The sequence below is a fragment of the Polyergus mexicanus genome, unplaced genomic scaffold, assembly GCF_030449975.1.
Source record: "Polyergus mexicanus isolate NDT 795.1 unplaced genomic scaffold, iyPolMexi1.0 SCAF_1, whole genome shotgun sequence".
Lineage (NCBI taxonomy): Eukaryota > Metazoa > Arthropoda > Insecta > Hymenoptera > Formicidae > Polyergus > Polyergus mexicanus.
In genome coordinates, this window is record NW_027223321.1 from 311,054 (window position 1) to 338,710 (window position 27,657).

General features: G+C 38.2%; 1 protein-coding gene across 1 annotated transcript in view; it reads right to left on the bottom strand.

The window, feature by feature from the left end:
* Nucleotides 1-1,238: 1,238 nt before the first annotated feature.
* Sha (shavenoid) overlaps nt 1,239-27,657 on the bottom strand; it is an 82,983-nt gene continuing 56,564 nt past the window's right edge. Inside the window, exons 2-8 of the mRNA XM_070304293.1 lie at nt 7,896-8,009; nt 7,162-7,295; nt 6,545-6,695; nt 5,804-6,135; nt 4,732-4,953; nt 4,435-4,537; nt 1,239-4,196 (exon numbers count right to left, since the gene is read on the bottom strand). Of these exons, the coding sequence (XP_070160394.1) occupies nt 1,264-4,196; nt 4,435-4,537; nt 4,732-4,953; nt 5,804-6,121 (3,576 nt within the window). The 5' untranslated portion in view covers nt 6,122-6,135; nt 6,545-6,695; nt 7,162-7,295; nt 7,896-8,009 and the 3' untranslated portion in view covers nt 1,239-1,263. The remainder of the gene's footprint in view (nt 4,197-4,434; nt 4,538-4,731; nt 4,954-5,803; nt 6,136-6,544; nt 6,696-7,161; nt 7,296-7,895; nt 8,010-27,657) is intronic.

Genomic DNA, 27,657 nt, shown 5'->3' on the forward strand with positions numbered 1-27,657 from the left:
AACCAAACACGTTCTTATCATTATCTATGATAAAAACGTTATCACTCTGAATTAATTCCACGTATCTTACCTAATACACTATATATAATCAATAAAAAATAATAAATAAAAATAAATATGTAATATATACATATATATGTATCATTAAAGAAATTAGTTTACGAATATAATTAGTTATACTATATTATATATATTGTAAACTCCTAAAGTTCTTTTATGTGATATCTCATTAAATTTTTTTTTAATAAATTAAATTAACAATTAGACGTATATGTACGTCGTATGTATGTGTTGCTTGATAAAGATATTGGATCGTGTATAATTTACTTAAAGATATATTAATATAAAAAATAGTAAAAGCGCACAAACAGAAGAGTCTCAATTCTTTAGTCCTGTGAAATGGACAACAAGAACGTATTAATTACCCGCTTGATGAACTCTTTTAAGCGCATAGCGCTTTCTATTGTGTATCATAATGATTATAAAACTATTATAAATTATCTATTTTATAATTAATTTGTAAGTTAATTTCTCTATACTGGCCTTAGAGACTTTCTGCAGATTCAAAATTTACACGTTACATTTTTCGATTTACTAAAATTTAAAAGTTTAATAACGCGAATGCATTTTGTTATTCTATTAATATTAAATTCAATATTGGATATTCTATCTACTGTATGATGGCAAAAGTTTTTGATTTCTACTTATGCTCTAAAAAATAATATTACATCCATGATGTAAAAATGTAGTATTGATAAAAAATAGGCTAAAAACAGAAACTATAGAGACTATAGAGAATATTGATGAGAAATTATTTTAATATTTACGATTTGTGATATTCTTAGTGCAAAATATTGTGATAATTATATCTCTGTCATTATCAAGTCTGCGGGCAACGGAAAAATATATCGAGTGCTCTCCTCTCTCTTTACAATAATTCTAATATTATATAAATAATATTTAATATAAAATTTATAAATAGTATTTTTTTAACATCATCTTTCATCATATTGGTGGAAACATCATCACTATACCATATGTCTTAACAAATTACGCAGCTCTATTATATCGGAATAAATCTAAAAAATTTTTTTTTGATTTCTCAAAAAATGAATCTGATGAAATAAAATTATATATGACTTTTGTGATTATCCGTGGTAGAGAATCCGAAAATATAAGCAGTTTCTCTGAAGCAAAATAGTCGTATATCAGTGCTATTATAGATCCTTCCAGAAAATCTTTAAGGAAAAGCTCAAAGTTCGGTTATGATACCAAACTGTTACACTGACTGCTACAGGGTGGCAAGACAGTGACAAGGCTCTCAGTCTCGCTATCGCTGGCGCTAAAGTTGGCTCTTTCCAGGATCATCGAGGCCTCGCTTCTCGCGCCGAAGAACGGTTGATAATAGGATGGCGGTATCTTTCCGTCCAGATCCACACCAGAGTCAACACTCTTAGAAATCTCCGACAGTTTGCGAAAGTTGCCGAAGAATACGCTGTCGGTGCCGATGCTCTCGGCACCGCTCTCGCTTTCGGCGCCGTCGCATACCGACTCGGTCTCGTCGGTCTCCTCGGATACGCTGCTCACCTCGTGTCGTAGTAGTCGCTTGCGGGAACCGTTGCTGTCGGTGCTACTGAGATAGCCACTGTCCTCGACCTTGACATGACTGCGCCGATTGTCTGTCACCAGCGGTAGCATCAAGTTACCCGCGCTGGAATCGCAACTCCTCGAGAAACCCTTCGTCAGTTGCCTCGTTCTGGAACCGCTCTGCGCTCTGCTGCTATTGACTAGTCTGTTTTGATCCTCCTGGCAATAGTCATCGATACTCCACGATCGAGTTTTAGTCCTCGCAGAACTTTTGTGATAAGAAAAACTTGTGGCAGGCCGTTTCTCTCGCGCTGTCCTCGTTCCACGCGATGAAACTTCCTCTTCTGCGTCAATTTGATTTTCATAAAACCTGTATCTGTCTTTAGAATCCTTAATCTCAATTCGTGTCTCGCATGGACAATCCTTGCAACCATTCGTCACGGTACGGTCTATACTCTCATTGAGGAATGTCAATCCCATGAAGGCGATGTCCTTCTTGTTGTAAGCCTCGTACTCAGTCGCAATGTCATCGACAAATTGAATCTCCGATGCGCAGAGACACGTCTGGTTCCCTACATGGTATCCGTTGACTTTCGGGACAGGAGCGCCGTTGCTGGCCGTAGGGTCACCCGCTTCGACAAGTCTCCTGTCCCGAACGTTTTTTGAAGGAAACGACAACGATGACGATGGAGGTGGTGGCGATGGCAGCAGCAGTTTCGCGTCCTCGACGCGTCGCGGCGGCTTCGGCCGTTGATAGATCTCTTCCGTAGGCGGCAACGGCACCACGTCCGGCTGATTATGCGGTTGCCGTTGTCTTTTCGCTTGCCTACTATCCGGCGTCAGATACTTGCATTTCTTCCATGATAAAGTACCGTCACTCGATTCGCCGTTCATTTGGCATTTGATATCGTGACTATGATCCTGCGTCGTTGAGTGCGGTTCTTTCAAATTCGACTTGATCTTTGCTTCGTAGATCTCTCGCAGACTTCCGTGACTACACCGTTGTCGCGCTGCGGTGGAATTATCGTCGCGGAAACTGCCCTTGCTCCTAAGCAAAATCTGCGCTGGTCGCTCTAATGAGTCCACGTAAACTTCATTAATCATATCTGCCCGTTCGTATTGCATGTCGTCGTTGATTCGTAGCTTCATCGGCTTCCGATCAAGCGTATCCGGTTCATACTCGGACTCATCAAGTTTAACGTAATTCTCGGGCGAGTCTTGCACTCTAATAGTCAAATGCCCTGGATTCTCCGGTTCGTATTGGATTTCCGGACCACTGTCGTCGCTGCAGGCAGGACTGGCGTAACCGTCGTTCACATAAACCTCACTTACCAGCGCGTATGCTTCCGATCGCTGGCTGCTGATTAATTCCGGTAAGCTGTTGTAACAGTTTCTTTGAACGAGAATCTGATTGCTAAGTTTCGACATCGTCATCTCGCCGGTACGAGTATTGATTACGGCGTTTTGCATCGTCAGCTCTTCGTCCATTGGCAATGCCGTCGATAGAGCCGGACTAGATTGATTGTCCGTTGACGACGACTGGTCTGGCGATGTCGACGATTTTCTGCTGCACTTGGAACGTTCGAGACTATCCACTTCGTAGCTGCCGATTGTCGCGGGATCGGATGACCTTGCATGATGATGATCCAACGCTTTTACGTCCACCATCTCGCGTATCACTGCGTCCATAATGCGTTTTGCGGTGTTCTTCGCACCGGGTAGTTCGTTGATCATGTCCGGAAGTTCCTTCTTCCTCGACGGCGGCGCGCTCGGTGCCTTCAACTTTCTCGATCTCTTCGGAGGGCACTTATTCTGCGATGGCTGTAATTTTAGTTTCTCCAATTCTTCAGTGTTACTGGATGACGATTTTTCCGTGTTCGCCGATTCGTCCTTACTCTTGCTGTTTTTGTCGTCCTTCCCGCTTTCCTTCAACTCGTTCTCTATGGCTGCACTCTCTTCCATCTGCTTGATGAAGGAATTCTCAATGGCCTTGCGGACTTTAGCGTTTATCGTGTCGTCCCCAGCAGTGAATTGGAACATCGTTCCGTTCATTCGCTTGCCGCGACCGTAACGATCGTACTCGGACTCGTCGAACATGGATCTGGTCGATCGTCTTGACACGCTGTGACGATCATCATTCCCAAGAATCTCGCTTTTAACAGAGATATTTTGGAAGGTCCTCAACATCGGCGGATTGTCCTTCCACGATGACATCGATTTCCCGGCAAGACTCGGACGATCGTCCGGATCGGCAAAGTCGCGTCTCGCCAACTGTTTCAGGTACTCCAAATTCCTGGCGAACGTCCGCGCGTTCTCCTGAAAATTCCTGCGCGTGTCCTCGGCATCTCGCCAGCTACGTCGCGGCGGCCGCACATCCTCCAGCCATGCGCGTACCTTGCTCTCACCATGGGTCGGCAGATCGGGCACGGGAAGCGCGGGCAGTTGTCGGGGGGAGTCGCTGCTGCAGCCAGGGCATCCGGTACATCGTTGGGATCGGCGTGATTTCGCGACTGAACCACCTTGAACGGAGCTCGATGTTGCTCTTTGCTGATGTTTGCTCGATTTTGCCGACTCGCATCGCTCGGAATTGCTCTCTTCTTCCGGGATACCTATAGTGATGACGATGGCGATGAAATGAAAAAGAAAGAGAGATTGATTATTCTTGATTATAACAAGTGAAAGGCATGTAATTTTCAGAAATCTATCTCACAAGTAAAAAAAATATTCTTATAATAACATTTTAAATATCTTTTACATATTATTATAAAAATTGCTCTATCATTTCATTCATTTCTTAGAATATGATATATCCATTTTTTGAAAAAAAAAAAACAAAAAAAAACTCACCGTTGAGAGTAGGAACGAATCTCTTCGCAGCCATCTTGTGCTTGGCGATGGAAATGACTTCTCGGATTTTGAGCAGGAACTCGATAGCGGCCGGAGGTGGGGCCTAAAAAAATGCCAGGCTGTTTTCAAATTATCTTGTCGCTGGTCAAGTAGACGTAGACGAATCAAACGGACCTTCAGCGGAGCCATTAATAAAACATTCGACAGTTCGAAAACGTTAAACTCGCGCGGATGACTCGCGCGAATAAGAAGATAAGCAACTTTCTTTTACCGTCCCCGTCCCATTAAGCAACTTACCAGCAATAGCTGTCGATCGAAGTACGCAGGATTGAAGTACAATTTCCTCCGTTGAGCACCTGGAAGAACCGGTACATCCTGCTGATGCGGGTTGTCAGCCGTCTCCACGACCCGTACATCCTCTTCCGGTAGTCTCTCGCCTAGAATAGAACCCGCGGAGAAGAGCCCTTCCGATTGATCCAGATACACGCAGTGTGGATGAACGATCGCAGACGTTATCTGCTGAAAAAAGAAGTACACCTACTGTCAATCGAGATAGCGCACGAGTTAAGTAGCCTTCCGTATACTTGAGAAACAGACCTTAAGAAATTACGAATCTAACTTTCTCTCGCACTAAATTCTTCAATTTCTCGCGATTAATCAATATTCATTAACTCGAGAACGTTTAAAGACTGACTCTTTAAACGCAACGCGACTTACATTTGGACTGTTTCGGGAAAGAGAGAATCGTGGCTACGTAGAAGCGGTTCGTAGAATGCACTGAAATTGTAGTGCGTGATATTCCGAAGCGGCACAGTGTAAAAGTGGGATGCACCTCGTCTAGTTGGGATGGCACGGACTAACGGAGCGCAAAGGTAATGCGCTAATTGGATGCATTATTAAACGCGCGCAGTGATCCGGTGGAGATGAATGGTTTCTGTAGAACCCAAAGAGAGAGAGAGAGAGAGGAGGGGGGGGGAGGGAAGGGGGAAGGGGAAGAGATACCGCGAATACCAAAGAGATAATCGAATAATTTCGTTGCGTAGTATGTTTTGCATTTCAATAAGCACGTAATATCTCCTCGAGACGACGTATAAGGTTGTCCAATTACGTAATGGAACAAATATATCTACGATCTCCTTCTGACACGTTAATTAAAATTTCTCATAATCCTTGATTATGTAAAAATAGATATATTTATATGTATGAATATGTTGCACACTTTTGTGTGAAGCGCAACTCTTTCAGATAAAATAATATCATTCATTTAGATTGGATTGCTCGAATAAGGACACAGATTGTTCGAATAAAGATCGAGAACAAAACTTGCTTGAAACTATGTTACTTGAAAAAAAGTTAACAGCTTATTTACGTTTTCGAAACCTTGCTCGTTATCGCTCGGTGGCAGATCATCGCCCAAATCACTCTCGGTAAGTCCGCTATTCGTGTCGCTCTCAAAATGTCTCGTAGCGGCAAGCAATGGATTATTCTTGACCAATCCACTGCCGTCTCGACCGCCGTCGAGAGTGATGTTCGCCTCCTCAATGGATTTTCTCTTCGCCCTTCTACTATGTAAATATAACGATACGCTGGCCACGTATATGAGAGCCAAGATAACGGAAGAGAGACCGATGGCGATGTATTCCGTAGCTGATAGACCTTGAGACACTTGGGATGTCGATGCGAACATCACTTCGCGTACGTCTGTTATGAGAGAGAAAAATATTTTTAGTGCAAATCATTTCTATGACAATATGATATATTCATCATTTTCGAAACATTTTTAAGAATTTTTAGATTACAGAATTTATTCAAAATCAAATCAAATGCGAGAATTGACTTTTAATAACGTACATAAAATATTCTGGAATTGACCAAACAAAAGGACAACCAAGGAAACCATCTAAGCGTTGGAAAGAGAATTGAGCTTCTATGTCTCAGAAAAAAGAAACAATCGATGGATAGGATAAAAGGAGTGTTGAAAGACAGGACAAAGTCTTATAGAAGAAGAAGAAGAAGAAGATATAAAAGATATCTTTTCATCAAATGTAAGTAAAATGAAAAATATTCAATATAGCATTTCATAAAATGTAAATTAGTAAATATTACGTACTATTCTTCGATGGTGAACCGGCCACTCTGAAGGCCACGCACGGTGTGAAAACACCGCTAAATGTCGACTTGGGTGACGCGTCTCTACAAACTAGTTTGGCCGTCACGACTCGCCCTTCAGCAGCATCCCTTAGTCCGGCCTCGCCGATCCACTAGGGTGATCGATATCGCGTCAAATCGGGAATCGCCAAAGATTACGTCACACAAAACTTCATATGTATTTTTCTACATTTATCATGAGACGTTCGCGTGCCAATATATGAAATACAGAAGGAAGTAGTAAAACCAGTCAAGTGTATAAAATGAAAATTAGATTGAATTAAAAGATTCTCTCTCGCGGTTCTCCTCAAGCGTCGTTCTCGCGCGAGCTAATTACGGTAATGAAGGCACCGCCGGCGCCGTTTAAGCTTCCCGTTTTCTGTATCACCACCGCTCGGTATCACGGCTGATACGATTGAATCGGCAATCACGATTACACGCCGTTCGGCGGTGTCGTAAACACTATATTTCTCTCCCGGATCTGCTATCATCTCGTTGCTACTTACGCGCGACTAATTGCAATCTCATACACTCGTGTAATGACAGAGTAATAAGTTATTCCAGCAAGTTCCCACCGACCTGGAGGAATGTCCTGCCCTCGTCCCGGAACAATCTGAAGGGCGGCTCGGTGTCGGAAAGATTCCTCAGCTCGGACCATCCCACCCTTCCCAATTGCTGGGCACCGGCAATCCCGCATACAGGAGTGGTCACACCTAGTTTTGAAAAGTAATTTATGTCCGTGTTAAGAGCGATCGTCAGCGAGCGAAACGAGGCGAGAGATAATGAGTGAAATGAACGCCAACGGGGGCTCTCCTCCGAAAAGAAGCGCGTCAGGAGAATTTTTTTATGAAGGCCGTACTAAACTTTCGCGTTTGCTTTCTTGTCATGAAAATGGAAAGGAGAAAAATATGCAACTGTGATCAATTTGCTCTATTTATTCCCAAAAATATCCTACGGAGTAAAACTAGACTGAGCTTTTTCATTTCGGATAATTATATGAGAAGAGGAATATTACATTTATTACGTAAAATCATGTATTTTTGAACACGAGAAGCTCGTATTGAAGAAAAAAAAGAACCTAAATATTCAAAATTTAAAAATACTGATGTACTGATTAAATAAAAACATATATAAAATGTCACACACACGCACGCAAAATGATCAATTTCTAATATCTTGAAAAAAAAATTCCTAGAAATTATCAATTTTTTATATTATTACAGTAGACTGGGCCCTTAATCTATTTTTACAGCAAAAGAATATTGCGCCGTCGAACTGATCACTGCTTGAATTATAAGATCGTAAAAATTTACCTTCAAAGCGAATCTCTGCATGCGGATATATTATCTGCCCTCGCTGTGGTAGGAAGACATACGGTACTCTCTCCACGTAACCGTTGTTGCTGACGAATCCCGCAACGTTGCACTCTAAAAATACAAGATTCTGTTCAGAGAAAATAAAAAAATTCTCATGCAAATTATAATAAATATTTATAATACACCTATCGCATCGATTAATTAAAGTTGATAACATTCGTCATGAATCAATTTATTCAGCCTCTATTTTTGAGAGAAGACATGTTAACATTTTATATTGCGAGATTAAATAAAATTCCTTATTAATGAAACGTCAAATGAATCTTGCGTGCAATTAGTTGACTGCAATCGCAGAGATAAGACGAGGCAATAATAGAATAGATTATACATAGAATAGATTATATATAGAATCAGAAATAAAAAATCCGTAAACGCTCAAAACAAGTGTTTCTCATCAAAATACAGAATTAAGGTGTCTCTGACGATGGCGACTATTTTTTTTCCGTGCATTTTACCCAACAATTTCAGTGAGACAGCTTATAATTTAGGGCAGAATATCGCCCCCGGCCAGGCCCGTCGTTTTGCTCATTTAAATAAATTACGAAAGTATCTTCGACTTATACCGAATATCTCGCGGACCTCGGGAAACATAAAGAGTCTGCACGAATGTAAACTCTGCGAAAGGGAAGTCGCGTAAAACGTATTGAATATTTTTCTTTTTTTTTCCTTTTTTTTTTTCAAGAGAGAAAAATTGCGACCGCAGAAGACAGCATAACGAGGTGTCTTTGAGAAGATATGTATTATAATTATGTCGGGCTTATTACTAAATTTCTGCAGCGGCAGTTATACGAGATGCATGCTCCTAGAATATAAGACAACGTAATCTTCACGCCGAAATAGAAAAAAATATTTTTTCTGCAACCTCTTTCTCTCTCTCTCGTAAAAAAATTATTAAAACATTATAAAATTATAATATTAACACAATATTAACACAATATAACACAATATTTTAATATAATATAAAATTAATACTATATAATAAATTAATATAATATAATGTTAATATAATATATAAATTAATATAATATTATAAATAATAATATAATATAATATTAATGTTATTTAATATTATAAAGTCATTGTTCGTATTATTCGCAACGAAAAATATTAAAAAGTTTAAGAGAGATTGCGTTTGAAAACATAATCATTAAGTAATTGTTAGCATCTATTATCAGAGATTGCAATAAAAACATTCTATTTGCACATATAACATGAACAATAATTATATGTAATATTCGTAATGTAAAGTAAAAAACTTTTACGTGTGATTTATTCATATTAAAAAAATACAGCCTCATACATAGTCACTTTTGAAACTTTACGTATGAGGCTTAACTTCGCGGAAGAGAGAGAGAGAGAGAGAGAGAGAGAGAGAGAGAGAGAGATGTTAATCGACGAGTATTTATTACCAGTATCTCGAAAGTCCGAGTTCACAAATTCGGTTAATCGCGATATTTGATTATGCAAATGCCTTCCTCGAATTAATTTCCGGTATGGATGTTCGTCAGGGACGAACATAAATTTCAATACCCTTCAATTTCGCGCGGCGCCTAACGTTTCGGCGAGAGAGCAGGTCGTGTGTATGTTTTTGCAATTTCTAATTTACATTGTACATTATTGTATAAAGAGCGCGATAAATCGACGAGTCCCCGTTAAGGTCTATCCGATTTAATTACACAGCGCTGGGGAAGAGACTTGGCTTGCGGAACCTGTTCGATCGTTCGAGGGAGTCCGTTTGGACATTGCGAATTTATATTCCTCGTATCCGAGGTCGCCGATTTATAAATTATATCAGGACTCCGCGGTTTTTTTTTTTTTCGCGCGGGTGATGATAATGCTCGAAACTCGATGGCGGACAATAACTTTTCGCTCAATTGCAGTTGACGTCGCGATAACGCGCGCTTATTTTATGAAGATATCGCGCGCGCCGTGTTATTTAAATTTTCTCTACTTCTTCCTCGAGGATAACATAATTCCACGAAATGTCATTGTAAGTCGACGTTCTTGCAATTTGCAGATGTTAACGTTTTTATATATGATACATACAAGATATATAAGACAAGCCTTATGCTAATACACTGAGATCGACAGCGCATCCATTTACCTATTGTATATTTATAAGTTCTTGCGGTGTTTCCTGAGCTAATATCGAATAATTTTACTAATCGATGAAGGAATCTGCATGTATAAGGGGACTGTTAAGAATTTATATGACAATCTGTTCGTAAATTTTCAAGCCGCTTCTCGAACTCATATTTGAGAGTATCTACTGCAGAGATTTCTCGTGAGAAATGCGCGGATTCAGCCACAAAAAAATACACCGGTTTCTCGCGATGCAAGAAACAATGTTAGGGTCAATTTACGTTTATCTAAGTTAAGTCTAATTAACATCAATAGAGACTCGCGACTCTCGATTCTCGATTTACGGCTACTTACGCTCCCGTGACGATACGATTTTCCGACTACGAGATCCGGCATATCAGCGTCGGATAATGATCAGCTGATTAACGATCGTCGAGTTTATACCAAGGGTCAGCGACTGCGAATCCCGGTCGCGGTTGAACTCTGACCCTCTCCCGCCATAAGACGACGATGAATGTACGAAACTAGAAGTGGCGTCCGGTTCTCTGTGGACCGGATGATAGATAATGTCATCTCGCGCGAAAGCTGTCGTTGACCCGCGGTCGCGCCAGGCCTCGATAAGATTGATCGCTCGCAATTAGCCGTGCCCACGGATCCTATATATTTTCCGAATTTTTTCGCGATGTTTCTCCTATGTTTCTCTCTACCGATATTGAAATAATTAATTATAGGTCGTATATGTAGGTGACCATTAGGAAGTTGCTGAAAATAAATAGCTGTTATTTTATAACGAGTTGACGGAACGATATAAATCATCACGTACTTGTAGAAGAAAATCGTTATTTTTATTATTGTATAGCGCGAAAGATATATATATATTTTTGATGAACTTGTAAAGATAAACATATGATGAAAAAGGATGGAAATTTTGGCTCAGTGATATGTGCTTTCGAAATGATGACCGCTATTTGAATTTGCATAGCGAGGGCTATTAAAAAATAGATTAAAACTGACCAATTTTAAATATATAATCCAATTCAACATAACTCTAGAAAGATATAATTTAGTTTCAGCAACTTCCTGAATATACAATAGTCATCCTCACCGATGTTTCGGCCCTTTTTCATCAAGTTTAATAATTTACAAATATACAATATTTTTCTTGCTATTATGCGCTAATATAAATAAAATTTCTTTCGTAATATTTAAAAAAATTTTATTCCGTTCACTCGTTAAAATAATATAATAGTTATTCACAATTTTAACAATTTCCTAATGATTGTATATGTACTGTTGATGAATTAATTTACGCGAGTTTGCATATGGTTATAATGTACAAGATAGTAAAAATTTTAAAAATACATATATAAAAAAAGATTATGAATAAAATGAGGCTTTTTGGTTTTCTTAAAAAAAAAAAAAAAAAAAAAAACCGTATCTTAAAAATTAGTTTTTTTTTTTAATATCTCTAATTACAGTGCTCTGAAATTATGGAGATACGATAATATGTGTATATTAGAAAATTATATATGCCAGTTATACATATATTGCAAGGCAAATTTTATTGCTATTCGATAATCATGCGATGATCAGCAAATCAGTTTAACACGTACTTGCTCAGCGTTCTGCGCTTCCTGCCGTTGGCGATAATTATGAATCTGAACGCGCGGCAGATTACGCATCTGCGTAAAATCATCGAATATAATAAACTGATGACAGCAGCGTGTCAAGAAAACATTGAAGAATAAACGAGCCGAATGTTTTCTTAACGATCCGTTCAAATCTTAGTATTCCGTTGAAACATATCTTGAACTCGACCAATTTCCATCGCAATCGTGTAATTTCATATCGGATACAGCTGTAAATTATCTTCCACGGATGATCGATTTAATGATTCTCTGACTTTCCGTAATAATCTCCATCGTCGAGCGTCGTCGATCTGCGCGAATGTGTGTACGCGATAACGCGGAGAGATTCCAGCATTACGTTTCCAATCTGCGAACATCCCTGACGTATCTCGACTTTTGACTTCGACGCATCATGCGTCACGAAAGAATCCTAACTACGTAACTACGGCAAATCATTATCATTCAACCTGGCGAGCGCCGGCTTCCAGCTACCTTAGATGGCGTATCGCGCGAATGGCCTTGACACCTGTTGCTAGGATTGACGCACCAGGAGATTGCGGTGTCATTCGTTTGATTGAGTCGCGAAATTAATATTGTAATAAGTGTATAAATAAAATAACATTATATTTTCTCGAGCACATAAAAAATTTAATTACTATATTTCAAAAATATTCCAAATTTAAATATATTTTTCAAACCGAACATTTTTTTTTTTTTCTAGACTACTTGTCCTTTTTGCAATATATTGTTTTTTTCTTCAGTAATTTTTTTTACAAATATAAAAAGTACAAAAACGAAAAAATTAAGCGAGGTTTAAGCTGTCAAAGTTGAAAGCGCTCGGAGCAATAGTTAGATCATGTACTACGAGATCTTCTGCCTTTCTCTCTCTCTGAAGAGAAATCGGCATCTGCTCATTGTTTCTTGCGGTACTTCTTCTATCGGCGCGTCGATGCCAGCTAAATGCCAAGCATGCTTGCTTTCTCGGTTCCGCTGCCATCAGTGGCGGCAAGTTATCTTCGCGAATCGCTTATTTATTGCTTACAAAACAGGCACGCGTGGCCGTGGAAAGAGCCGCACGACTACTTGGCCCCGAGAAAGCCCCCCGAGGAACTAGGGTCCCACTATGATTTTAGAATACTCGAATATTACGCGAAAACGAGCAATTCTCAAAGCACGGCAAGAGAGCTCTACAATATTTCCTAAAAAAAATAGATAAAGAAATTAATTTACGAACAACTGATTCAATCAGCTGATTCTGCGCGTACAGATTCTGATTGATCTGCTTGACTTGCTAAAAAATTCTTCGACCAAGTGGAACGAGTGATTCGTTGAACGGAAAAAAACGTTCGAAAAACTCCTTCCTTTCCGTAAAGGCCTATTTGTTATTCGAAGCGAAGTAATAGTCACCGTGAGTAATATTCATCGCCGATGACGATTGGGAGCCGCGACAGCAAGTGTGTTAATGGCGTCTCGGCTCATTGATCGTGGTATCTTTGTGGACTACGTCGCATTCAGGCGTGCGCTAATCGGTCATTAGTCAAGTCAACAGCTTGGGAAAGGCTCATCGAGAGGGTTGAGCCTTGATTTTCCTTTATAACGACCCCCATCAATTCTCGCAATTTCTTTCTCAGGACAACATCCACGGAAGAATGTTACCTGCGCTTACCGGTTGAAAAATTCGCAGGATGCCTCGAGGAGAACGAAAATGGATTCTAATACATGCGGTGACATTGAGTCATTAGATAAAACGATATTTTCCCATAGTTCCCATGAATATTGACCATACGGAATTTACGGTACTATAAGCGCGCAAGTCCTTGCATTATCAATCTTAATTGATGATAAAATAAGGAAAACAAGTTTAATAATTTTCTCTCTTTCTCTCTCCTCGTCCGTCCCACTTCAAATGACTCATTAATAGCATTGTAAAAAGATAAAGATAATTATGAGTGCAACAACTTTTTTTTTTACAGTGAATCAGACCGAATCGGAAACACAGCGATCGCTCTGAAACGCTTGAAATCATCCACTCTTCATTCCTGTATTAAATCTAAAAGTCAACATCGTTGGAAAATTTGACTTAAATTTAACATGTATGCATATCCGAAATGGTTCACACAAATGTTAATTTAACACGATATGGATATATATTAAATAATTAAATGATGATACTATACTATGTTAATATTTCAACACAAAATAAATGCAAACTTTGTAATAATTTAAAATAAATTTTGTGTAAGATCAAAATATTTTTAATGATAAAATTAACTTGGAGAAATTTGGGTTATTGACGATCTGTAGTTATTCTCACTTCTATTATACATTAAGTTCAACATTTTTTTCTGAAAATTTTAACAAATAAATTTTATCACTAATAATACGAAACTTATCTATCATGTAAAATAAAAAATATGTGCATGTTGTATTATTTCCGATAATTTAACATTTGAGAAATATATTAAATTAACACATAAATAAAATTGAATATTTAACACGAAAATTTTAACCTGTATATTTTTTAACATAAAAAAAACATAAATTTTCCAACCGCGTAACATAATGAAATATTTTTATATCGATATATGCAAAATTGAATAAATATGACAGACGCTTTATCGCGACGTTTGTTCGATGCACCTTAGTTTCACCTTAGTACAGTCTGAGAACGAAAATTCCAGAGACTCACACAGCGCTGAAGCTGAAAGATTTCCGTTCTCATCCTCCTCTATTTACTATGGTTACTTCTCGACGCGCCTATATCTGTGCTATTTATAATCCATTTACGACATTCAGATAATTTGCGCAAATTTTGTTTCGCGTGAAAGATCATAAATCGTCACGCAATTATTCGCGCATTCAATTTCTTATTCCACAGGTAAAAGTCTATTATTCAATGGAGTAACTGCTAATGCTACAAATGCAAATGATAAATCGGATATAAGAATTAATATACGATATTTTTTTTTTTTTAATTAATTCTACGCTAGAGTGAAGTTGAGAACAAAATTTAATTCGTCTACGCTACAATTTTCGCTGCGGATACCGTTGCGCGATTCATCTTCAATTCATCTTCAATTCATCTTCAATACGACATAGTACAATACATCACCTCTCTGTCTCTTAGATCGCGATTTTCATCTCGCACATTAGCATCTCGATGATTTAAGGCACCTCTTGTCGCAATAAACATAGTATCTCGATGATCTCTCTTCGTCGTTACATTCCTAATTGCAATGCAACGGTGACGCGCTATACGCGATTAAAAGCCCTAAAGGTCTACTCTAGTAATACAAAAAAATTGATCATTTGTAAATTTCTAAAGTAGACTGGGCCCTTAATATTTATCGGGTACAAATGCGCTTGCTTCTCCTTGATCGGCACAATCGTTGTCGTGATCGTGCGTGCATGAATACCGATCATCTGCCAAGATGGTCTCCATCTTCGAAGCGAACGATAATTTATGAGCGGTACGGAACGATTTAAGGCGCCCGCGTGTATTCGATTTTTTTTTAATTCGATTATATATTGCGTCTGTCCTTCTATTATTTTTTTTTTTTTTCCACGACATTGCAACATGGTGATTGATACCTAGAATGCTTGAACTGAAAATTCAAAATTCTCTTCTAAAGAAAAATTATTAGAATTTAATTAGAATCCAGATTCATCAAAAGAGTCGTGAATTTCGATTGAGAAATTTATAAAGATTCACATGAAAAGTGTTTTTTAAATTTTAATCCAAATTTAATTGTGTATATTGTGTATATGAAAATGTTGATAAATTTATTCGCGAGTCTTGTTAAAATTAACAACTCGAGATAAAAATGAAGCTAGATTATGCAATAATAAACGTGATAATTAATTCGATCTTATTGTTAGCCGTTAGAGTTAAATGTCCAATATGTATTTGCCAGTACATTATCTTCACTTTTAATTAATTTCCGCAGATTAATATCTTATATCGACTGATATAAATATAAATATAAATATAATCATCAATAATTTGAATAATTAATCGTTCGCTTGCAAATATCATTTTCTAGATATTTGTTTAATTCGATATTACAGTCATTACATTAGATAGCAATATAATTTATCATTTATACGTAATATCATCGATATTGTACAGCGGTATCGCGCGATATTGTTTCTTCGGCAAGAAATTCAAATCGAAATTCGCACGTAGCGATAGTGAAGATCTCACCAGGTGTGCCAGACATGAAACGCATAAGTGATGCTTACAGTTTGTGCCGAGGATTAGGTTTCGCTATATAATACAGAAACACGTACTCTCGCATGATTGCATCATTACTGGAGCGGTTCCAGGCAAGCAAGAATGTTCAAAATGTACGAGTCACGAGGTGGAATCTTCGCGTGACCCTCCAGGGTGAACCACAAGGCTTACGGGGCAAAGTAGCAGTCAATCGCGATGTATTCTTGACGATAGGATAAAATGGTTAAGATCACGTATAGTGTAAACTTCTTCGCAAAATATACAGATAGCGGGACATTTTGATAATATGTATTTAAAAAAATCTGCGAAGATTTGTCGAATAAATGTTGCAAAGCGCGCAAAAGGGACGTTCTCAATCGTAAGAAAAAAATCGCGGAAATACGTTTGAACGGTAAATCTCCGTTGTTTACCCTCGACAATTCTCACGCGTCGTGGACGAAAATTTTAATTATTCGCAAAGTCGCGGGACACGACGCGACGGCGAGAGAATTCCCGTAATAAGGAAACTCGCTAACTATCGATCCGCGACGCAGCATCAGTTTGAGGGAACGTAACGTGTCAGTGAGCTGTCAGTGTCGATTACGTTGATTAGGAGACCTAAACCGGCGAGATAAACGAAATCTTTCACCTAAAACACGAGTTCAAGGATCTCTCTCGTGGTTTCTATGACTTCTCTGCGAATCGAGGGTAACCGTAAGGGGGGATTTCGAAATGTTTCGTGTCCGATGTTGCAGACACGAAGTAGGGTAAAAAACGAGCGACAAAGCGAAAGCCGAAACGATCATCGCCGCAAATGAGTTTCAGCAGGACGCTTGCACGAAGCTAATTACTTCTTGTCTGGTTACCCACATTTCGTGTTTATGTATGCTTGATTAGGATATTAGGAAAAATCTAAATGCATATAGTACGGTTAAACTTTCATGATTTGCTTACAATAATACCATAATAGACGACTGTCCGGTCTCTACTTCTTACTGTGTCAAAGATCTATTTGTGCAGCGAGTAAAATATAATGTGTATGAGAGAGAGATAAAGATAAATAACAGAATTTTAATGTAATAAACAATTTTAGTGGATTAATGAAACATTTGCGGTGAATTACTCCAAACACGACATAATTCAATTAATTTTCATTTAGATACATAATAAAAGTTTTTATTATATTTTTATTTATATTTCTGCATACACGTGTAACAAAAAAATATGATAAAATCCGAAATAGCAATTGCGTGAGCTTATTTACTTATTTACACCACAGAAGTTAATAGTGGAAAACAGTTAATTTCTACAGGAGGGAACAAGATAATTACTAGCATCGAGAGTACGTAAATACTAGTAGTAGATGATCGCAATGGAACGTCGGCCGAGTATTGAGCGAGCATCGTAATATACGATCGAATGAGATGCGGAGTTTGCTTTAATAAACGCGGAGAGCGCACGGACTCTCATCGCAGAAATTACCGGTCTTTGCGTTCTATTATCGTTCGCGAAGAGCGATTCTCCGGGCGAAGGGATGACCAAGAGTCTGCCTTCGCTCGTTGATTGCAACGCACGATACCCATTTTCAATTTCATCGATTCGATTCGATGGATAAGAACCGCGATAGACACCGCTATTCACATACAGGTGCTTTCTCTAATACTCGCATAGAACGCTTATTCGTTTCACCGTAGACAAATTAAGCTGTCAAGTTGTTAAGGTACATTGTTGTACATTTCTAAATGCGCACATTAAATATAGATATTATTTCGACATCGAGTTATATCTTGCATGAAGAGATTTATAAATGTTCAAAATACTTGACTTTTCCCTCTCCGACAATCACCCTTTAGGCGAGAATCGAAGTATGCAATACTTTTCCATTCATGGATATGATGCGATAATGTTGGAGGGGAAAATAGAAAAGTATGTTAACAATGATACTCAAATATATTCAGAATTTCATTTATGAGAAGTCTGAGGAGCCTAACGTACAAACTTTTTTTTGCTGATCACCTCCCAAGCGTGTTATTATAGAGGAGAGGGGATCCGTTTCTTGCCCGAGTCGGAGTCTCGAGAATCTTCACTCGCATACGAATACAATTTTCCTCGTCTACGTGGGCCCAACTCACATACGCGCGGACAGTTACCCGTTGCAGGTGCGGAAATTAGAGATTGATGACGAGGTATGAGCGCCGATGCAAGGTTGCTCGTCGAGGTGCGCACGGGTTAATTTTCCTCACGGCAGCAACAAACCTCTCCCCACCGAGAGATAATTCTCATATATATTTTGATTATCGTAATTCCGTCTTTCGTACGAAAACATGACGTTTACCTGGCGGATACCGGGACAAGAGTGATTTGTCGGATTAATGATGTAAATAAATCGCCGGGTATTCATTAACGATTGCTTGATGCGCTCATCGTGTCATAAAATCTCCAATACGATACAGTCGCATTCTCATTAATGTTGTATAAAAATATTTTATTAAAACATAAATAAAACATAAATAAAAGTTGAATATATATATATATATATATATATATATATATATATATATATATATATATAGAGAGAAATAAATAATTAATCTTTCTAACAATGTTGTATCAGATTTGTAATGTCAATTGCAATCGAGTTATAATTAATTTTACACGCATGAAATATTTTAATGTACTAAATGATTATTGGATCTTCGAAGACACATATCTTGCGAATAGATGTTGGGTAAGATCCTTGAAGGATCACACTGATTATGAAACTGATTATGACCATTTGTTGCTCTTCAAAGCAAAACTGATTATCATCGATGTAGCACGAGTTTAAAAACATTAAGAGTTCAGACTACTTTAAAGAGTAAAAAAAATCAATTATTTAAATTTGTTGAAAGTATTACGTGCGAAGAATATATCTTTCAAATTTTATTGAAAAATCTGCAAAATTTGACGGAGTTATGACTTAGAATAAGATAGCGAGCGGGTCTTCAAATGAGCCTGTAAAACTTTAAATGCATTTTCCTCAAAACACTATTTTCAAAGTTGGTGTGACGGGAATATTTTGAAAACTAATGTACCAAATAACTGCATTTTTTTTAAATGAAAGAGAATATTTTTCTGAAGATAGTAAACCTAAATTAAATTTAAAAAATTAATAATTAATATTTTTCTGGCCTTCAAGAAACGAATAAATTTCAGTACCATAAAATTTGAAATATCTAATTTTAAAATATAGATTTAAAAATACTAACGTATGTTTAAACACTAATAAAAACATATATAAAGTGCCAAAAAAATCAATTTCTAATATTCTTAAAAAAAAAAAAAAAAAAAAAAAAACCTGAAAGTTATTAATTTTTTATACTGCAGAATAGATTGGATTTTTAAGTTTAATACGCCCGATCTGTCTCTTTTTTTCTCGCTGTCGCAACCGTTATACATATTTTACGCGGTCTTTATAATGTGCGACATAAGTTATATCGTAGAGGAGTGTAAGAGGACGCGAGGAAAAATTCGACGTGGTAAGTGGTTAAAAAGCCGACGTTGCGTGCTCGTGACGGGGCGAATGATTGGTACATAATTTGGGGTGTTTTAATGCTTCTGAGAGAGCCGCGGATGCAGCAATAATGGACGATAATGGATTGTTAACGATAAATAATCGTATAACGAGGAATTCATTATTTATAACTCGAATAGTTCTTTGTGTTTGCATACAATTTATCAAAGAAGTGATAAATTTATAATTGTTTCAATAAATATCGTCCACAGTGTATAGTTTATCCGTGCACTTTAAATCAATCTTTTTGTTTGCCGAAACTAGTAACACAATTAGATCTTAATATTGAGAATAATATGATGTTGGTTAAAGAAAAAAAGAGAAAAAGAGATGAGAGAAGCGAGATCTATAATTCGAGAATCGTATCATAAATCAGAATCAATAACATATGGTCCCTATTTGTGCGATGGAAAGCCTATTGAAGATGGCAAGCGTATGCGCTACTGTTTCAATAAATAATCGCACGAGATATATTCTCTCGACACTTTTGAAAAGTCAAGTTTCCATAATCCTGATTAATATCCTCCGATTTGTCCAACTCGTAAAAAAAAAAAAAAGCGAATGCCGAATGTAAGCCGATGAATTTAATTTTATATATATATGTGTGTCTCTATTATTTTTTAATAACATCATTGTATTATATAACTGTATTTATAAACATTTGTGGTATGATTATAATCATACAATTAAAATATATGAGCGTGAGGTACATACGTCAATAATCAAAACTAAAGATTACTTTAATTGACAATTTCATTCATTTCAACGCAAATCTCGCAAATCACTCGGCTCGCTTCTTTCTGACACATCGCGTCGCTTTAATGCTACGTATATAGTAGGCGATTTAGAAACGCACCGGACAGACGGAGCCTGCTCGAACAGCTGGAGCAATCATTTCCGATGACGCGGTTCGATCGAGAACGGTATGCCCGCGCGACGAGAAATCCGCTCGACCACCAGATGAAAGGGGTAAAGCTTGCGGTACGCGATATGAAATTGTTCCCCGCGAATGTAAATATTTTTACCGGAAAAGATCGATATTAAAAGATGCAATTAGATTTTCTTTCGTCTTCCCACATCCAAGACATTTCAAAGACGTATTTATTTATTAATATATTTTATATAATTAGTTTCACATTTTTCGAGATATATCAATAAATGTACTTGACAGTGGGCGATTTCCTGGGGAGCATTACTCGGAGAAAAAAAAAAAAAAAAAAAAAAGCCACGTTGGTGATTTCATTACCGGAATAAATCGGCAATCTCGCAAATTTATCGGCAAAAAGATCGAACCGCCGGAGAATGTGGGTTTCCCTTATACAATAAATTATAAGGAGCCCTAACGCACACCCGGCAATTCATCAGCTACCCCGGCAGTATACGCACGCGATGGTACCCCGCTGTGTACCGGCACACATTCGCATACACACATATGTATGCACGTTACACATCCTCACCCCTCTCATCACATTCATCGTATACAATTACGTTCCTTCGCACAATTTTTAACGACGTAAAAGACGGTTCCCCACGTAAGTGCGGCATTCGTAAGTTAGGCCAATTTCCAAAAATTGTTCGAGTGAGATCCTTTAATCGGGAGAAAAATCGATCGACGACGACGAGGACGAGGACGAGGACGAAGAGCAAAGTAAGAAAGGGAGAAAGGGAAAAATTATCCAAATTTGTCCGGCCCGGTCGGCGATTTAATCGCGCGACGTTCGCCATCACGTATGTAGGATAAACATTAATGCGGCCCGAAATTGCATTGGTCGAGCGGGATGCGTCATTTTTGCGCGGTCTTACCTCTGCCTACGGCGACCAATCGCGATCGCCAGCTTAAAAACGGTACTCCGGAGATATTGCCGGTGAATTGGAGGGGAGAAGGAGACGACACACTTCCGGGGTGGATACACCTGGTGGTGCACCGATATCGCGTACGGCGACCACCTAACGCGGACGATATTTCGATTACCGGTCTGGTTGCGCGAAAAATTAATGACGGTGTAATAAATAATATCGCGGTATTATTATCATTATTATTATTAATATTATGATGGGAAAGGAGTCTGTATCGGGTACGGGACATAATCATACATTCCCCCTTGTTTTTTATGGCATGAGATAATTATATATGTTCGACAGTGCGAAGGAATCGAACGACTGTTGTCGCGAAATCCTGCGGTAATATTTCATTTTACTTGCACGTGTACGAGGAAATAATTAGCTTCGTTACACGCTCCGCGCATTCCCGCGCCCGAGAAATTTTCGATGTCGATCGATATCGCAATTTCCTTGCAGTTTTTAAGAAACACAGTGAAGAACATATTTTTGTCTAAATTTTCACATCTGAAAGAAATCATTCAGACAATCTGTCTTAATTATCAGAATTATTTTTCTGAAAGTTTAGAAAAGTACGTCTAAAAATTGAAGTGTCTGCAAAAAAGTTGCATGTCTGAAGTTTCAGTCAGTTTTTTTTTTTTTTTTTTTTTACAATGAACATTTGGCGCTTCCGTTTCTCAACGGTAAAATATAACGATAATTCGCGAGACAAATAATCCGTAAGACATACGTGATTACGCGTCAAGTAGCTCAACCGAGATGAATCGCGTCGATGAATACCGCTGTAATTCGCGACGACGAACTAAATCCACTGAGGAATTAGCTGGATAAATCCGCCGTCTGTGCGCGAACGATTTTGCTGCTTAATTTAGACCAGCTGGCCAAGAGGAAGCAACGGAAGGCGCAATCGGAAATCATCAACGTTCGCGCAATGATTCGCCACTTGTTTCGTAGCGAATGATTTCATAATTAGAGCCTTGGCAGGAGTTTTTATACTTCACCGTGAATATCGTTGACGCATATGTGAAGATCCTCTCGAAATATCGGCAAATCGAAGTTACACTGGCACGTGCAGGAACTATTCGGTACGAGCAGGCTCGAGGAACTCGAGGAACTACGAGAGTAAGGGCTGGCGGTGCCGCTGCTGAGTACTGTACAGGCTTCTGTACAGGAACCTGTAACAAGTTTTATAAACGGTTTTATCCCGAGATACGTATCTTGCGCGATTATTTTATATAGACCGTGGTTTTTTATTCAAACAACGTTTTAATCTACTTTCTTAAACTGAATTAGCGAAAACTGAAATCAATTAAAGCAGATTTCGCCGAAGATCAATAAGGATTTCATTGATCCTCAGCGAAAATAATCACATTTTGAAAAGTCAGTAATAATTCGACATACATGTACGGCTCTTTTAAAACCTTTTTTTATTTATTTTGAATCGCGCGTTATTTTTGAGAAAAGTCTTCGCGCGCGCGCACACACACACACACACACACACACACACACACACACACACACACACATATATAGATAGAGTTTTTTTCTCCAAAAGAGAGCATGAATAAAATTATTTAAATATATCAATTACATTTTAATACGGTTAAAAATATATACGAACATCAATCTGCAATATTTCCTTCGTTGGTTGGATTTTAAAACTGTATCTTTATTTATTTAATTTTATCCAACTGTAATTTGTATTTCCTTGATTTCAGTTATCATGTCGTGTTATTCATGTCGCGCATTAATATAAATCATCATACGTTAACTGTTAATCAGCAACTTTGTCGAGAATCGACAAGTTGCTCGTGCGTGGAATGTGGTTCGCGCGGACCTCCTGGTAACCCGAGATTGTCGAAAAAGGTGACGTATAAGTCGTCGCGTGTTCCGTCAGGACACGCTGTATAATTCAGCCGAGCAAGGACAGGTCGGACAGCTGTCAAACCGTTACATCGTAATTTCACGGTTAATCCGTTACGAGACTCTTTTTACTTCGCGTGTATAGCGCGCTCTTGTGTCGTACAATTTGTGGGCAGAAAATCGTCGCTCTCGAATCATCGCATCATTTTGCTTCCGTGTACCGGAAAATCACGCGCGGCCCGAATCGGACGCAACAATACGCGACGCGTCGCAACGTCATCGTTTCCACGATATCGCGAGAAATATCGAATAGATAGAATTGAGACAGCGACGGAAAGAAGAAGCGAAAAATCCTCTTACATTCGCCGCTATTTGTCGCCATCGATGTGATGATAATTACAACGATAATATTAGAAAATATACACGTATTTACCTTCGATGGTAAAAATATCGCCATCGGAGTGTCTGATGACCGACAATTCCTGGCAGCGAACGACGATTTGCAGGAAGTGGAAGCAGCTCGCGAGAACGAGAGCTAGAGAACGCATCTTCCCCACAGCATTCTGCAAAGATAAATAAATAAATGTAGATCGTAAATGGAATCGAGACGGTGAGAGAAAGAGAGAGAGAGAGAGAGAGAGAGTTTTACGAGTTTCGCGTCGTGGAAAATCCCAAGATCATTATTAATGATCGCTTTTAATTGCGCGAAGTTACGCAAGAGACTTTCATTTCCATCGCTCGGCCATAAACACGCATTTGTCAACAGAATTCAAGAACGCTTATTGCGAGGAAAATATGTAGAGATATGTAAAGCAAATGAGATATAAAAGAAACTATATTTTTCGTTACGTTAATGAATGAATTCTCTACACGCAATAACGATATGATGGACTTTTTATATATCTGCTTCAGGATCGCTCACACGCGACGTGCAAGCATGAAGCGTAGAAATACACGCGAAAATTGAAAGGATACTGATTTAGACATTAGAATCATTTAGCCATTAAAGTAATAATTTGAATTTCTTTGGTACACAACCGGTTGGGGAAGTGTTATGATTACGGTCGTTAAGTAGAATTGCAATTAACCCCCGGGGCCTCGGTACACAGAATCGAACCTTCGATGTTTCCCGCGTTCTTTATGTCTCGTAATAAATGCTGGTATACGCTCGGCATGTTGAATTTGCGAGAAATTCACGAAAGGCACGATGAATCTATCCTCTCTTTTTCCGAATTAATAAATTGCAAGAAATGCAAGAATTTAATTTTTATCGCAATAGATTCGAAGATGATAATCGTCGAGAGTTCTGTCAATTCCTGTGTCAAATAATATCAGATGTCAAAAGTGATTCGCGACTATATCGAGCTTGATTATATAATCTACTTCTTCTCTCGCGCGAGTGATAAATCGCCGGTCGATGATTATGCCTCGTCGTCTGAATAATTTCATTAGTCTCAGGCGCAATCGCAATCTCGGAAATTCTGCCGCAGGGATCCGAGACGCGAAAGAGATGGATATATATCTGTTTGACTGGAAAAAAAGAATACGCGATCGTCGTTATTAATCAGAGGCTCGTTATCGGCGTATCGTGTAAGCTCTTTTTCTTTCAAAATGACGTGATATTTGACGTTTGCTTAATCTCGCCAATCATCATCGCGTCTCGCGTCTCCTTCAATACGTAAATCTTTTATGCAAATCAGCGCTAAAAAGAGCGCGTGACAAAGTAAGATCCTGTAAAAATTCCGTTACTTTTTGGATTTTGTGCAACGTGTTATTAAAATTCAATTAAAAAGCCTTTCACTTATAATAATCATTTACATCGCGCGATCCGCTTGTCTTTGAGAAATTTAATAAGCGCTGTAAATGACTAGTTTTACTCGCCTACAACGTGCGTAATCACTTTTTCGCAATAATCTTCACGCTTAAGGGATTTTCACAACGGCAGATGTCGGAAATTATTAATACTGCATCGCGATTATATTAATATCGAGTCGCGTCCAAAGTCCAACTATCGAATCTTAGCGCGGGTAAATGTTAACGGGTGCGCGATAATTATGGTACAGCGCGAGCTCTCGGCAAAATTGTGTTAATAATTTATTATTAACGGTGAGACGCATCTTTTGCATTGCACTCGTAACCGGATTGCGCTTTGATTAAATTTTCTCTCTTCTTCCCTCTCTTTATTTATCTTCGCTCATCGTGAAATTACTTTGACGTATGCTCAAATGCCTCTCAGCTGACGGGGAAAAAGAGACGACGAAGAAAGTGTAGCTGTGACAGGAAATTTTTTCCCCTCGAGGCAGATATGAGTGACACTTTTCGTGTAAGAATCGGCCAGTATTAAAACGAGATCAGTCGAAATTAAATTTAAAAAATTTCACACGAGTCCGGGATAAGTGGATCTGTTAAGTGAATTATGAATTCAAGTATACCGTTTTTCGGAGATTCGTGTGAGGCAAACGAACTACCAATTTTTCTCGATGGCTGAACGAATACGGGAGATACTTGGAAAGAGAAACTTATGGATTTCACGTAATCGCTGATTTAAAATATTGCCTATTTGTCACAATGTCTATAAATCTCTCTAAATCGTAAACGTCACTACTCCTCTTAAGTAAGGCATAAAAGCGCGATTTCAATAGCGACTCTGTTTCAAAAATTCCCATTAAACTATACGGTTTCTGTTGATCGATGCTTTAATGGGATGCTAATACGATAATATTGATTGCCGAAATTATTGCCGATACCGTATAACACGTCCGAATAAGAAAGATGCTAGCCTTATAACTATCTTCTTTTATGAAAATATTAAAAACCACATTGCTTTGTGATACTTAAATTTTTTTTATAATACGGATTTATTTATTTGGTTTTCCAAATAGTATAAGCGTAAGAAATATGTTTTTTTTTTTTTAATTTCGACAGCTTTTTGCTACTATATTGTACAGCCGAAACATTCTTAAACAACGGTAAGCGCGACTTGGCAGGAAGTGCAAGACTTTTCCCGCGTATATATCTCTTTACAGTCCGTCAATACCTGCAGCAGCAGATGCACACGTTCGATTTGCGTTCCGCACGTTGCAACGCGCCGCACACGTGTTATCTTACGCGTGCCATCAGCTCGATCGCGCATAACGTTAAGCTCCCTTGCCCGCCGGTATTTCTTGCTCTATTGATCCGGTCTTGCGAGCGTGCGCGCGCGTGCAATTTATATCGATGCTCGCACGAGACATAAACGACGTCCTCTAAAGCGCGCATTATGCCCGCCAAGAAGATTCAACGTACGATAGATATAATATACCTGTAGTCGCGGACGGCTCTTTACCGGACACGTAAGCTATCCTGAATTTCTTTCGTCCGAACATCACCGTTGCATAATATCGGAACGCGTTTTTTTTTCACGTTCAACATCCTGTCTCGTGACATTAATCTAGCGAGACGATCGTAATTCTCGCGTAAACAGGTCTTTGTAATCCTTTTATAAAAAATGTAATAATAACTTTACAATCTTTTTTCCTATAGAAAAATATGAGAGAACATGTTAATAATTACAAAACATTATAATAATTTGTCATTTTAAGGGTCTAATCTACTCTAGCGGTATGAGGTATTGATAATTTCGAAGAATTTTTTTCAAGGATGTTAGAAATCGATTATTTTTTAGCATTTCACATATGTTTCCATCGATGTTTAAACAGTATATTAATATTTTAAATCTTGAGATATTTAGCTTTTTTTTTTTTTTTTTTATCAATACGAGCCTCTGCGCGTATTTTACTATCTAGCTTTTAATCAGCGGCAGATTATTCGTGTCTTCGAGCGCGATATAAAATAATAAAGATACGAAAGTGTCAAAAGCATACGTTTCCTCTTTTATCCAAGTAACTTCTATAATTTTATGCGATTCGAGCTGCGTCTAAAAATTTAAAAATAAGGAGATGCGTCGTTCCCCCGCTCGACGTGTATAATTCGACCAATTTGTACGCATACCTATTTTCAACCGACAAATTATAGTGATTTAGATAGTGCGAAATGCATAGGTAGATACATACGTGTTCCTATGTCGTATAGATATGCGAGTTATTTCGTAATAGTGCCAACAGTCACGCTCAATAAACAAAATGATCGCGGATTAATGGTAGAAAGCGATGACTTCTAGACGTGGTGACATCAATGTCGAAGAAGCCAGTTTTTCATCGACGTTGTGTGGAATTTATAGATGAATTTCGGAAAACGAAAAGATTCAGTCATGGAGTCTACTACGCAGTAGAGAGAATCTGTGTTTACAAATCTGCGATTAAGAGCCAATTTGGACTGATTGTTATCTGAAATGAAATTTAAAAGTACTATAAATTCTCCGATATGCATAATTGTAATTTACAAAAAAAAAAAAAAAAAAAAAAAATCACCGTAATAAAGATGAAATAGTTTTCCATACAAGTTTTACGAGATAACGCCTCGCAAAGAATTAATTTATTTGGAAATCTAACCAGATAACGAAACTCAATCACATATACATTT